The sequence below is a fragment of the Oxyura jamaicensis genome, chromosome 28 (genome assembly GCF_011077185.1).
Source record: "Oxyura jamaicensis isolate SHBP4307 breed ruddy duck chromosome 28, BPBGC_Ojam_1.0, whole genome shotgun sequence".
NCBI lineage: Eukaryota > Metazoa > Chordata > Aves > Anseriformes > Anatidae > Oxyura > Oxyura jamaicensis.
In genome coordinates this window covers 3,736,451-3,750,270 of record NC_048920.1, presented here as the reverse complement: position 1 = coordinate 3,750,270, position 13,820 = coordinate 3,736,451, and the positions used below count along the sequence as shown (strand labels likewise).

Below are 13,820 nucleotides of genomic sequence, written 5' to 3'. Positions count from 1 at the left end.
AATGTCTTGTCAGCAAGAACTGCACCACATCTCTTTTAGCCCTTCTGGCCCTGATCTCCTTGGCCTTTGCTCATCCTCAAGGCTGCATCAAGGACAAGGCACCACAGCAGCTCCACAACAGGGCACACTGCAGTGTGACATGAGAGATGCAGTCTGTCCTACAAGGTAAAAATATGATCATGAGAGGCACTTGCATGAAGAAACATTACAGCTCAAGTGGGAGCAGATTTACATCAGCCTGATCCCAGCCAAAATGTTTCTTTACATTTCTGCTAGAATTTTTCTGAACATCGTGTGTTGCAAGAGTTTGAGTTTTGACTTTTTGTTTCAAAATAGGGCAAAAATAAATGTTGAAATATTGGCATTTCCCATAGGAAGGAAATTCCATTATTTGAGCGGCTCTGTGAAACAGAAAAGGAGATTCATTTGCAGAAACTCTGCTAACTTCGAATGAAGGTCATGGCTGGACAACGCTCCCTGGGCCAAGTGAGCAGTGCAAGATAGAAAATTAATCCCAGCCCCCAAAGTAAGGTTACTGTAACAAGGGGAACCAGACCACAGAATTGCAAAATCCAGGAAAGGAAGAGTTGAAGGATTGCTTAACATATAAGAAAATCACATCTTTCCCCATGGCAATTAGCCACTGGGAACATTAGCAACTGGGTTTTCTAACGCTCCAGCAGAAACCATCCACATTTCTCTGACAGGTCTAGGTAAGGGTTGCTCACGGACGTCCTCCCAGTCATCAGCACGTTCAGGTGACAAAGGTGCACACACCCCGGTGATTCACTGCAGCGTGGTCCTTAATGTGTTTTTCACAGCAGTTCAGAGAAATTGAGCTCTTTCAAAAGGCTAAAGCAATAAACGTTGGTTGTAAAGTAGCAAACCCATGGGACAGTGGACACAGCTATCTGCTGGTTTTTGTTTTTTGTTTTTTCCCCGACCTGATCCTGCAGTCTCAATGCTTCATCCAAGTTGCGTACAGCAACCCAAATACGTCAGGACTGCATTTTAACAGAGATTCACGTGTGGGGCTTTCCTTATCATTACATTGGGAATCAACACTTTACGTCCATCGTTAGGTGTTCGGCTTTTTGAAGACTGAATAGGTAATCAATGTCTTCCTTAAAAAAAAATAATAAAAAGAGAGAGAGATAATAAAGATGCAGTCATTCTGCTGGGCCTCTTTTAGAGAGACATAAACCCTGTGTAAAAATCTGTCTCAAGAGTCCTTTCCCCAGAACTTCACTCATTTAGGACTGAGGTCTTTCCAAGTTTCACAGAGAGAGACTGAGGGTGTGTTAAAGAGGGAGTGGGTGCCAAAGTGCCCTGTCCCTATATGACATTTTTAGTCTACTTGTGAGATTAGCATAAATCAGTTTGAAAGGCACTTTACAGAGAAAATCACAAGGGAGGTGATTTGGAAAAGCTGTTCCAGGCTGTTTCTCAACAAGCCCTTTCTTTATCTTCACTCTCAAATGGCTGCACAAGGACAGTGTTAGAAGGCCCTTGGTAACTCAGTGCCACGAGGAGCCGCGGTCTCGTCTTTTCTCATTGCGTCTCACAAGGGTGACATTGAGAGTTTCCCTTTTACCTGTTGTCGATAACTTGCAGTATCACGTGGCCTCTGTGTGACGTGGCTGATGAAGTGTGCCTGGCACTCAGCAGAGGCGAGTCTTGGGGTCTTATCTCATTGTGGGGTTTGTTCCCCAAGGAATTGCTCCACCATGGCGAGGCTCTGCCCTCTAGCAGGGCCACCATCCTGAGGGAGCAGAGCTCTTCACCTCCTCCATAGCTTCAGGTTGCTGCTCTGTGTCCTACTTTATAACTTGAAGGTGTCTGGAAACTGCCGTAGGTAAAAGTCAAAATGAAACATTGAGGAAATTGGTGAAAGAGAAGTCTTAAGGCAGTAATCACTGTGAGTTTAGGGCTAAAGAAGGCTTAGAGGCATTAACCTGGGGTTTAAGAAACTGGGTAGGAATTACTAGAGACCCTAGGAGCCAAGCTGAACTGCAGGCATAGAGGGTGGAAACAGACAATTATCCACTGTTAGTCAACTGTGTCTTCCTGAAGTAGGTTCAGGAAAAAAAAAAAAAAAAAAAAATGCAGCTGATGAGAGATGGCCAAGTGCAAGTGCGTGGCAGCTCTGCCCCTTGCTGGGTAGTGTCAGAAATGCACTGTCCATGCAAGGAGCACTCTTCTGACTGCTGCTGATCACCCAAGCCTGCAGCAGACAGCTAACAGAGGAGTCAGGTACCCATCTGGAATAAAGCTGCTGGCTAAGCCACGGGGAGAAGCAGGGGCTGGAGCACTAAGGGATGTCCTTCCTCCGGGACCACCCCACTGGCAGTCGATGGCCGTGAACCAGCAGAAGGAGCAGAGATGAGCTGTGCACAAGGCTGCGCTTACACAATCTGCCTCCTTTTCCCTCTGCTGCTGGACTGGCTCTCATCCACATTTCTGCAGGAATACTTTGGGTGCGTAGTGCAGGCAGAACGCTGGAGTCTATGCCACAAAACCAGAGACATTTATTCTGGGAAAAATAATAATAATAATAATAATCTCACATTCCAATATGTGTTCTGCTGAAAAGATAACTGAAACTTTGTAGAGTTCAGGGCTAGGGTTTCCAGTCCCCAGCTGACACTCACATGACCTGAGACCTCACTGAACTTCTGTATCCTTCAATAGGAAAACTAGTGCTGTTTCCTCCATTTACAAATGAGCAACTGAGTCACATGAAGACCGAGCAATTTGTCTGGTGCAGACAGTGTGTCCTTGCCTCCTGATGTAGCAACGGCCTGTGTCCGTGCTGATTTGGCAGATGGAGGAAGTTAAAACAAGGGAGAGTGATAGAACTAGTCAAGACCCTAGGCTCCAAATGGCCCATCCAGCAAAATCCCACCTAATCACCCTCCTGATTAATGTCTGTCTGGAAGGAAGCCAGTGGGTGTTGGGAGCTGCTCTCTGTAGCATGGGGCTGAGGAGGTTTAGCTCTCCCCTTCCCACAGAGTCCAATGGGGACAGGGGGCTTGGGAATTTCACTTCCAGGACTGCACGATGAGCCTGACACGGATCTTCTCCTTGCTAGATGAGTTACACGCTGTGGCAAGTTCTGGCTGCAGATACGGCACACTGCTGCTGGTGTGTACTGAAGCTGGGGCACACAGCAAAGCCCCTACACCTGAAACAGGGAGAAGTCTACCAGCAGGCAACAACCAGTGCATCTCCCTGTGAGCTGTGTATCTGATAGGAATAGACACAGAAGTGCTGTTGGAACCTTGGGCTTGTATTTTGGTGATAATTCTTCACTTTACCCCATCCAGAAGCCAGCACTGACTATGTGGTACTCACACCTTCAACTTGACTTGTGTTTTTGGCATCGTGCATTAGTGTAAATTTTGTAATGCAGGACTTCCAAGTGCAGCAGGAATCAATATTTAATTGATCAGTGAATCACAGAATCATTCAGGTTGGAAAAGACCTCCAAGATCCTCTAGTCCAGCCTTTAACCTAGTACTGAAGTCCACCACTAAGCCATGCTACTAAGTTCTACATCTCCATGTTTCTTGAAAACCTCCAGGGATGGTGACTCAGCCACTTCCCTGGACAGCCTGTTCCAGTGCTGCACAACCCTTCCCATAAAGACATTTCCCCAAAATCCAACCTAAACCTCCCCTGGCACAACTTGGGACCATTTCCCCTTGTCTTATCACTTGGTGCTTGGGAGAAGAGCCCGATCCCCACCTCGCTACAACCTCCTTTAAGGTAATTGTAAAGTACAGTAAGGTCTCTCCTGAGCCTTCTCTTCTTCAAGCTAAACAACCCCAGCTCCCTCAGCCACTCCTCATAAGCCTTGTTCTCTAGACCCTTCACCAGCTTCATTGCTCTTCCTTGGGCACACGCCAGCACCTCCAGGTCCTTCCTGTATGAGTAAAGGCAGCGCCTGCTTCCTTGAAAGCAGAGTTTGGCTCGCAGACAGGCTGGATTGCTAACGTATTTCCTTTGCACACTCAGCGAATGGATTCTTGCCTTGTGACTTGCCTAACACACCACTGGGAAATTACAGCTATTTGGCTGAGGCACAGACACATGTCCATCCCCTCGGGCCAGTCTGGACAAACCACAGAGGTGTGTCTGGATCTCGGAGACCCTGCTTGCACAGACAGGGCTGGTGAAGGACCTGCCTGCTCGCAGTATTCAGCTGTTGCTGCCGGATGGATTTCTGCACACAGCCACCCTCAAGGAAGGCAGCAGACTGAGGGGGCAGGACTGGGATAGGGATGAGATCTGGTTCTCATTTAACAGCTCGCCCTGCTCTCTGTTGCTACTAACTCTCTTTGCAGCTTGTGTGAGGAGGGAGAAGAAAGTGCAAAACCTCTGGTATCGTTAAATCCAGCGTGGACTATATGCAACATCACGGTGACAGGTGCTTGCTGTCCTCTGGTCTCCTGCAATCATCGAAGATTTTTTCAGTCTCCTCCTACATGCCACTCCCCCACCCCCTACTGCCATGTATCCTGAGCATATTACAGTCTTCCTTTCCTCTCTCAGGAGGTATTGCTCAGAGCTCTCTGCTAACGCTGCACCTTTCGAAGGAGAAAATTCTGCATCCTGCCTTTGAGCTTAAAGAATTAAAGAACAAAACAACTCAGAATAATCCCCCCAGCCGAAAAAGACCCGCTGTTGTCCTGCTCGACAACTGACGCTTGTTCCAGGTGAGTGGTTTTGTCAGCAAATCTGGATGCATGAATAAGAGCGGTGCCAGGTCCAGTGGCTGGAGGACAGCAGGCGATTTCCTTGGGCACATGCATGAGAGGGCAGGAGGGATAGCTCTCGCCCTGCTTTGGGAGAGGGGACTGCCCCCAAGGGAGTGCTTTAAAAGTGGGACTGTGTGCTCGGGGCTGCGTGAAATGCCTGGTGGGCAGGCAGAAGGAGCCAGCCTCATCACAGGACATCAGTATGAGCAGGGGGCTATGGAGAGAAAGGGACTTGTCCTCCCAGGACTCGATTTAAGCTGTAAGCCAGCTGATCAGTAAGTGATCACTGTCACTGCAGGGCTTAGTGAGGATGAAATTCCTGCCCATCGCATGGTCCCCTCCACTTGGCCGGTTCCCTCACGGCGAGATGCACCAGCGGCTGGACCCTGGTCAGATCCGTTCTCGTCCTGCGTCCATCGCTGTGGCAGGAGTTGGCTGGGGGGCAGTGGCTGCCAGTCAGGAAGTGAAAAACGGACAAGCCCTAGCACTGCACCGAGTGGAAGCCCTGCCAGGGGCCGCTATAGCAACTCAAAGATGGCTGAGTTGAGCCCAGTTGGGCTGGTGAGTGGAAGTTTTCTGTGTAGGCATTTTGGCTGCATTGCTTTCAGCGTGCGCTGCCCTCACGAGGGCAAGCAATGGGGCAGGCTGCAGAGAATCCAAGAGCAAGAGGAGTGAGGGTGCCTTCAGCCCAAGGCTTTGCGAGCCCTCTCTGTCTTGGTCCTCAGTACTGGAAAACAGAACCCATAATGGCACGGTGGCTGGATTCAGTGCTCCTGACAACAGGCACTGAGCTACCAAAGTGGGAGTGAGACAGGAATGGAGGCACCCGAGACGGCCCCTGCGAAGTGCCTGTTTTTCTTGGTGCTGGAGGTGTGTTGTAGATTCCTGGTCTGGAGTGCCCGTTGTCTGCCCAGAAGCAGGTAGGACTTGCTTGCTCTTAAACTGCAGTTGCCAGACCACTGAGCAGAGCCCTGGGAGCAAGACACAGCCCTGCCTGCCCTCCATGAGCAGCCTGGAGTGTCCCTTCCTCCCAAGCTTGTGCCTTCCCTCTCTCCTCACAAGGGTGGGCTATTTAATTCCTACCTCCTTATTTTCTGACCCAGCTCCAGAAGCTGTCCACCTCAGAAAGACTAGAGCAGCTTTCTCACAGACCCTCTCTCCTCCTGCAGAGATTCTTTCTCCTTCTTCTCCCCCTTAGCGTGCTTCCCTGCTGCTACTTGTGGAGACTTCCCTCCTTGAAAATCCTACTCATTTTGATATTAAACATAATAGCAGAGTTTCCTTGGAGACGAGAGAAACAGTGGGCTCAAAAGTGCTGATTATTTCACAGCTCTTGGCTGGCTTTCAGCAATAGGAAAAAAAAAAAAAAGAGAGAGAGTGAGAGAAAATGAAAAGGAAAGGAAAGAAAAAGAAAAGGAGAGAGAGAAGGCAAGAAAAAGAAAGAAAAGGAAATGCAATAAAAGGAAAGAAAAAATACAAGAAAAAAAGAGAAGAGAAAAGAGAAGAGAAGAGAAGAGAAGAGAAGAGAAGAGAAGAGAAAATAAGAGAAAATAAGAGAAAATAAGAGAAAATAAGAGAAAATAAGAGAAAATAAGAGAAAATAAGAAAAAAATAAGAGAAAATAAGAAAAAATAAGAAAAAATAAATAAGAGAAAATAAGAGAAAAGTGTTGTGTTAGAAAGAGAGAGCCTGGGGCAGCCACTCTTGAGGGGGGCACCGGCCACTGACTTGCTTTTCCAGTGCTGTGCCTTTACAGCAAGGCTCATCTGAGCACTGGGCCAGTGCTCGTGGCAGTGGTGTGACAGCACACGCTGTACCGAACACCACAGCTTTGGGATTCTGTTGCCACTCCAGTCCCTGGAGGCTGGTAAACTGGAGAGAGACTTTTTGATGGGCAGTTCTAATTTGGCTGATTTCTGTCAGTCCCAGGAGTACAACTGACTAATTAGGTTAACCCTTTGTGTATTTTTCTACACTGAATTTAGCAATAGTGGGACAACAACATAAAGCGCTAGCATTTAAGTCATTATCTCCTATCCATTTGTCCCAAGGTGTGACAAGAGGGTTTGCCCCAGCCCAGAGCTTGAGTCCGCCGGTGATCTCCTCTGCTCAGTTGGCCATACAAGCTTTTGCTTTGCATTGGGGTTGGGTTTGTGCTATCTTGCTGACTTGTTTGCTGTACTTGGGCAGAGGGAGCAGGGGATGGACTGAGTGCTGATGCTCTGCCCCATGGGAGAACAAAGGGCAAGACAAAAATGCAGAAAGTCTTCACTTAAACTTTGCATTTACCTTCTCCGACACCAGACACCATGGCAAGAGTGCCCTGTAATGCTGCATCTTGCCAGTGTCCAGTGACTTCCATGTCCCAGAGGAGTATCTCACAGAGGATCTCACTTGACTGATGGTTCCCCCTCTGCTGAGACACCCCTGGGGTCCTCACAATCTGTCTGCAACAAATGGCACTTGGTCATTTCCATGAAGCAGCATTTTCTTGTTTATTTTTCAGTGTGGTGCAAGAGTGCTGTGCAGGGGTTAGAGGGTGAGAGAAGAAGAGAGGGAAACCAGACCATAGTCCTGTGCCAATTATACATATAATTCAGTTCCAGGACACGGCTGGGGATGGGGTTGTGTCAGTGCTGTCTGAAAGGCCTGCAAAGCCTTGTCACGCAGTGTTTCAGCAGGAGGTGGAAGGACCACAGAATGGCTGAGATTGGCAAGGACCTCTGGAGCTCATCTCAACAACATTCCTCCTCAAAGCGGTGTCAGCCACAACTGGTTACTCAGGACCACTACTCAGAACCATGCCCAGTCTGCTTTTGAGTATCTCCAAGGATGGAGACCCCACAGTCTCTCTGGGCAACCTGCTCCAGTGCTCAACCTTAAAGAGTAAACAAACAAACAAACAAACAAAAAACTCTTATGCATGAGTAGAATTTCTTTGTACTTCAGTTTGTGTCCACAGTGTTATGCTTTGTTCATTCTTGCATAAAGGGTGATGCCCCCTCCTTCCCCTCCTGGCCTATTCTTCCGAGGAGCCTGTACTTGTCTTCTGCAGCTCTCCTGCTACGTGAGCTGTGCCACCACATCTCTGTGGGTTCAACGAGACTGCAGCCTTGTTACTTTATGTGGATCTCTTAATTTCTCCTTTTGGTTTGCCATGTTGTCGTGGTCACTAGCATTCATGCACCTCAGAGGGGCACACATTTGTGCTCTTTTTCCCAGAAAATTGTGAGAACTTCCTGCATCATTTTGCCTTAGAATCATAGAATGGTTTGGGTTGGAATGGATGTTAAAGACCATCCAGTTCCAAACCCCTGTCACAGGCAGAAACACCTCCCACCAGCACAGGTTGCCCAAAGCCCCATCCAACCTGGCCTTGAACACTTCCAGGGATGGGGCATCCACAGCTTCTCTAGGCAGCTTGTTCCAGTGCCTTTCCACACTCTGAATGAAGAATTTCTTCCTTATACTCAACCTTAACTTATCCTCTTAGTTTAAACCCCGTGTCCTATCACTACATCCCCCTGACAAAGAGTCTCTCCCCAAGTGAGCGTCAGGTGTCTTCTTGACACTTCCTTATTTATGAGCCTACACTAGAGGTAGGCCCGTTTTATTTTATTTTTCTCTAAAATCTTCCTTCTCCACACCACCCTGCACCCTGTTCTTGCCAACCCAGTCTATCACTTCCTCATTTGTCTGTTTTAGTCATCACCTCCCTTTTCCATTATTTCTAGTTTAAAGCTCTCCTCACTAGGCTGACCAGATGCTTGCTACAATACATTTTCTCATCAGGTTGATCCCATCTCTTCCTTGAACCTCAAAGAGTGTCTCCATGGTCATAAAAGCCAAAAACCTGTTATTTACACCAGCTGTTCACCTGCAGGATCCATTCAGTCCTCCACAAGTCCCTCTCACAAGCAGGATCAGTGAAGACAATGCCTGGGCTACCATACCATGCCCTTGACCACTGCCTCCAAAGCCATGTGGTCAAGTTTCATATGCTCCGAGAATCTTCTGGCCATATCACTTGGGGGCGACAGCCCAAGGGCTGGACAAGCATCAGCAGTCTCTCCACAGCATCCCTGATCTGAGCCCCAGGTAGGCAGGAAACCTCTCTAGATGACAGAGCTTGACAGATGGGGGCCTCTGTCACTCTCAGAAGGGAGTCTCCATTCCTAACCCTCACTGCTTCCTCCTGGCACTCCTACAGGGTTCAAGCAGCTCAGAGTTTTGTTGGTCAGAGCCCCCAGCCCTCCTCTCTTACCAGGGCTGAATCTGTCCCATCTCTGCAGATCTGCAGGTGAAGCAGCTTTCCTCTTGTTGCCAGAAGTCACAGTCTTCCAGCCTCCCAGCCTCCTTATGGGAGTCTTCATTTCTCAACCTAATAAGCACGGACTCTGCTTGCCCCTACTGCAGTGCAGTTGGGGGTTCACATTCTTGTATCTGCTGTCAGATATGACCCAGAATATGCAGTCAGTCTTTTTTACATCACCACAGACACTGCACAGTCGGCTGACCTCTTCATCCAGCTCCCTCACTTGGTGGTACAAAGCCTCAGCTAGCGCACACCTCCTGAAGGCAAGAGACAATTCCCCTGCCCCAGCAAAAGGTCCCAGTCACTTCCTGCAGAGCTGCATCCTCCCCACATCTGGGTTGAGGCCGTTAATGTATCCACAATGGCTCCAGCTGGGGCTGGGGACCATGCCCCAGGGACCATCACCACCACTGCTGAGTGCACAAGCACAGCAGTTTCTGAGCACCTTCTGTGCAAACTGCTGCCTCTGATGGCTGCATCTCCATGAAAACAAGAACAGTCCAAGTAGAGAACATAAGGCTGAGAGCCAGGAAGTATTCTCTGGCTGCTGGGGAAAGGTCTGTGGAGTGGAGAGAGGATCCCTCTCTTTAATCACCTGGTTTTTTAGCCTGTCAAGAAGCTGCTTCATCCTCTCACTGAATCAAATCTAGGCTGGCTCCTAGCAGCCTGGTCACAAAGACCATCTTGCTCAAGTGAAAAGAAGCAGTGTGCACTGCAAAGTGTGAGGCAGAGCCTGAAAAGGACTGATAGATAATGATCCTGGAGCTTGATTAACTTAGGTCTTTCTGTGTCTGCATCTGTCCCCGCCATGTTCAGACAGCCTTTCTCTGTGTAACAGCTGCCAGGCAGGTGAAGGGCACAAATAAGGATGCGGGGCCCAGTGTGTATTAAAGATTCTTTAGTGAAAGCGTTCATTTAAGACATTTCAGCAGATTTCAAGAAGTTTTTTCTGCTGCGTGCAATATTTTACTCTCTTAGTTTCTGTTTCTAAGTTTGGAACTACCCAGTTCCTAGTGTTTCCAGGGACGAGACTCTTCCCCATGAGCCACCAGGCTACAGCAGAGCAGTGGACGCAGAGCAGAAAGCTCAGTCCGTGTCGTGGGGCTGTTTCATTGCTGTCCTTGGGACTGCAGATGGATGGGCAGACTCATGCTTGTGCCCAGCATTCCCCATTGTGCAAAAGTTACATAAATTTGCAAATAACCCTCAGCAGGGCAAATAACCCTCATCAAGGCAGATTTGCATTGCCTTGTCAGAGATCTGAGTAGAACTAGGATACCATTCAGAAAATGAAATGAGTTTCAAAGAATCACAGAATTGTGGAATCACTGAGGTTAGAAAAGACCTTCAAGATTATCAACTCCAACCATCAACCTGACCTTCTGAGTCATTATGGAGCAAACTACCTAAGCCATGAGCAGCCAGTTTCTGCAGGACAATAGTGTCCTGATATTGCTTAGCTCCTGTTTACTGTAAAGGTGGTATTTAGGGATAAGCCTGCAGTTGGAGGTAAAAGTGTGTGATCTGTGACATGGGGCTGAAAATCTGCCTTGAGGCTACCCCAGTTAACACTCCAGTGAAACTGCCTCTTGCATTCAACTCCTGCATCCAGATCATTCATTAAAATGTTGAATGGGACTGGCCCTAGAAATGAGCCCTGGGGAGCACCACCAGTGAGCAGTCACCAGCCAAATGTAGCCCCATTTACTAAAACCCTTTGAGTTCTACCATCAAGCCAGTTCATTACCCAGTGTAGTGTGAACCTGGTTATCTCACAGTTAGACAATTTGTCCAGAAGGATGTCACAAGGGACAGTATCAAAGGTCTTACTGACATCCCGGAAGATTACATCCACATCCTTCCCTTCCATCACCTAGTGGGTGACCTTATCTTAGAAGGAGATCAAATTACTAAGGCGAGTCTTTCCCTTGATGAACTCATGGTGACTATGCCTGATAATAGCTTTGTTCTTGAAATGCCTTTCAATCTGCCCCAGCACAATCTTCTCCAAGATTGGTGAGTATGCAATGGCTACTTCTGCTTTCCCTTCAGCCAGGATTTTGCTACCTGATAAAACATATTCATGGAAGGTGATGTACATTGGATGGTTTCAGCTTTTCTTATTTGTTAGCTTCTAATTTGGTAGCTTTAGCAGAGACAAGGCATAGAGGGGAGGTATGTTCCTCAAACACAGCACAAGCTGGAAAAAAAACATCTCTGTTGATTCAGAGATTCCTTATTTTTCAGCTTTTTGTAGGTCCTTAAGCGCTCTTCACAAATCTGTTGTGCCCATCCTCCTGTGCTGGAAATCCTCTCCCCATAAGGTTGGGAAGATGACCATGCAAAACTCTGCAAAAAGCATAACAAAAAATACAGTGCAAAAGTCTTACTTCCCCATTTTTTACTTTCACCATCTTCTGACAGCTCTCCCTAAAACAGCCAACATTCCACTGTTTATGTGAAACTTCACTGCCAGGAACTAGGCATTAGTTTTGCAATACTGAACTTTCTTACAAAACATCCTGTCCTTCCTGGTCTAGTCTTGAAGTTACCTCCAGAAATGCTCTCTCAGATATCTCAATGCTTTTGGCAGAGTGGAGACTGGAGAAGCAGCCATGAATAGGAGAACCTTCACCAAGAGATCAAAGCCACTGTTTTCCTCCTAAGAAAGAAAATCCATGCCATTGGCAGCCTGCTCATCTGCAAGGAGTGTATTTTGATGACTTACTGCAGCAGTCTGAGAACTTCCAGCTGATGCAATAGGGAATATTTACACAATTTCAGGCTGGCAATGCAGAGGGAATGTGCTGTGGAGGGGGCTGCTGTATTGCAAAATATGCAGATGGAGAAAGGAGCTAGTCATCAAGAGGGTGGGGACTTTGCAGGAGCGAGTTCTTCTGGTGAGCTTCTTCTGTGAGATAAGCGTTGCTCTGAGAAGGCTGCTGAGCATATGGTGGAACATGGAATCTAGTGACTCATTCTGAATTTTCCCACATCAAAACAGAAATTTCATTTTCTTTGCACAAAAATACTGTCTTCCAGTACATGTGGATGGGGAGACATCTGGAGAAAAAAGCAGGTGAGTCCCTTTATACAAGTGGGTTCTGCTCCCACCTTCCCTGCACAGGAGTTCTTGTCGGTGCTCTGGTATGGTCTAATGCTAAGAAAAAGTTTGGAGGAGACGTGAGTCTACATTTCCATACCCGTGTTTTGGTGCAGGTCTCCTTGGGTCACCATGGCAGATGGGAAGCCTAGTTTGCATTTAGCAAGCCTGTGATGGATGATTTCAGAGCTGTCAATGTGACTGTTTTCACTTCATTGAAGAAATGGGAGCTTTGTGTGTCAAAGTGAGGTAGCACTTTACCTCACCAGGGTTTGCTTGGTTGTCTGGTGAATAGTGGTTTGGGTGTAAGAAAGTCTTGGAGGGTTTTACACTTTCTTTGGTGGTTTACCTTCTGGAAGTGTTTGCCTTGGGCAGTCAGCCATTTGCCTGTAAGAAGTCACACTATGTCCCACAAGCCACTGACAGTGCAAACAATTACATTTCTCAGTTAGGGCAGTAAGGTCTGGGACAGGCTTCTGGAAATCCTGAAGACAAAGGAAGATAAGATTGATCCTGTTAAACTCAGGAAAGGGATTATTCGGTGAGTCTGATAGCAAAGGGTGGTAAGTGAGAGGTGTCCTTATGTAGGGGCAGTAATATCAGTAACTGCTAAGACAGGAGGATAGAAGATGTATGAAATCCCTGTCTCATTTGAACCTGACAGTTAATAGTTTTGTTTGTTTAAATATGTAGCTGGGAGACAACTAGATAATACAAGACTCTTCTAGGGTACAGAGATCATTTCTTAATGTACTGTGAAGTTCAGGAGGCACAAATTCAATGCACTGAAGAAATATGTAACTTGAAATTTCCTTATCTTGTGCATAACTGTGAAAAGGAGGCAGTCTGACAGTGAAAAGGAGGAAGACAGGCAAAAATTTCACCCAGTCTGATGTATATTGGCTCTACCAGCAGAAAAAAAGTGGGGGTGGTGTAATGAGGAAGTGAACATGTGATGAAGCGAGAATTAGGTCTTGGTCCAAAATCCATGGAATGCTGTTGCAAATCCAAGAGCTTGGGTGACCCACAGCAGCACTGCAAGGATCCCGCAGCAAAAACCCAGAATCTTTGCCAGCGGCCTACACACAGCTTAGTCTCGGGAGGACTTGGAGTGACTTGGCTCAGCAGCCTCAGGCGTGTTTCTCTACTGCTCTGAACCTCATGAAGGCATTAGCATCTGTGTAAATGATTCTTTTATTAGAATGGGGATTTTCAGGGGAGGTTTAGGTTGAATATTAGGAAAAACTTCTTTACCGAAAGGGTTGTTAGGCGCTAGAATGGGTTGCCCAGGGAAGTGGTTGAGTTCCCATCCCTGGAGGTATTTAAAAGATGTTTAGATAGCTTAGTGATACATTTCAGTGGAGGACTTGTTAGTGTTAGGTCATAGGTTGGAATAGGTGATCTTGGAGGTCTCTTCCAACTTAAATGATTCTGTGATTCTGTAATGAACATGAGGCTTTCCTCCATGTCTCTGTTGGAAAAGACCCTGCAATGTGCCATCAGAGCTCTTCTGTTCAGGGGTGAAATTTAGGGAAAAAAATATTTTATTTTTTATTTTTCCACTGGCTTCCACAGTGTGGGACATCCCAGGCCAAGCATTCATCTCTTCGAAGAGGGGAGATCAAAATGCCTGGCAAAGTGA

The 13,820-nt window shown here is 47.2% G+C and overlaps 1 protein-coding gene across 8 annotated transcripts in view; it reads left to right on the top strand.

Annotated features, from left to right (window-relative positions):
• Positions 1 to 13,820, top strand: part of LOC118179173 (excitatory amino acid transporter 1-like) — a 41,819-nt gene that overhangs the window by 6,329 nt on the left and 21,670 nt on the right. For 3 of the 8 annotated variants that reach the window (XM_035348318.1, XM_035348323.1, XM_035348321.1), the window contains exon 1: positions 11,627 to 12,154. The exons of 1 other annotated variant lie outside the window; for it this stretch is intronic. In XM_035348318.1, coding sequence (XP_035204209.1) covers positions 12,121 to 12,154 — 34 coding nt within the window. In that variant the 5' untranslated portion in view covers positions 11,627 to 12,120. Of the gene's footprint in view, positions 1 to 4,494; positions 4,719 to 11,621; positions 12,155 to 13,820 lie in introns of those variants that run through there. 4 more of the 8 variants (XM_035348320.1, XM_035348319.1, XR_004756379.1 and 1 more) reach the window with 4 other exon arrangements.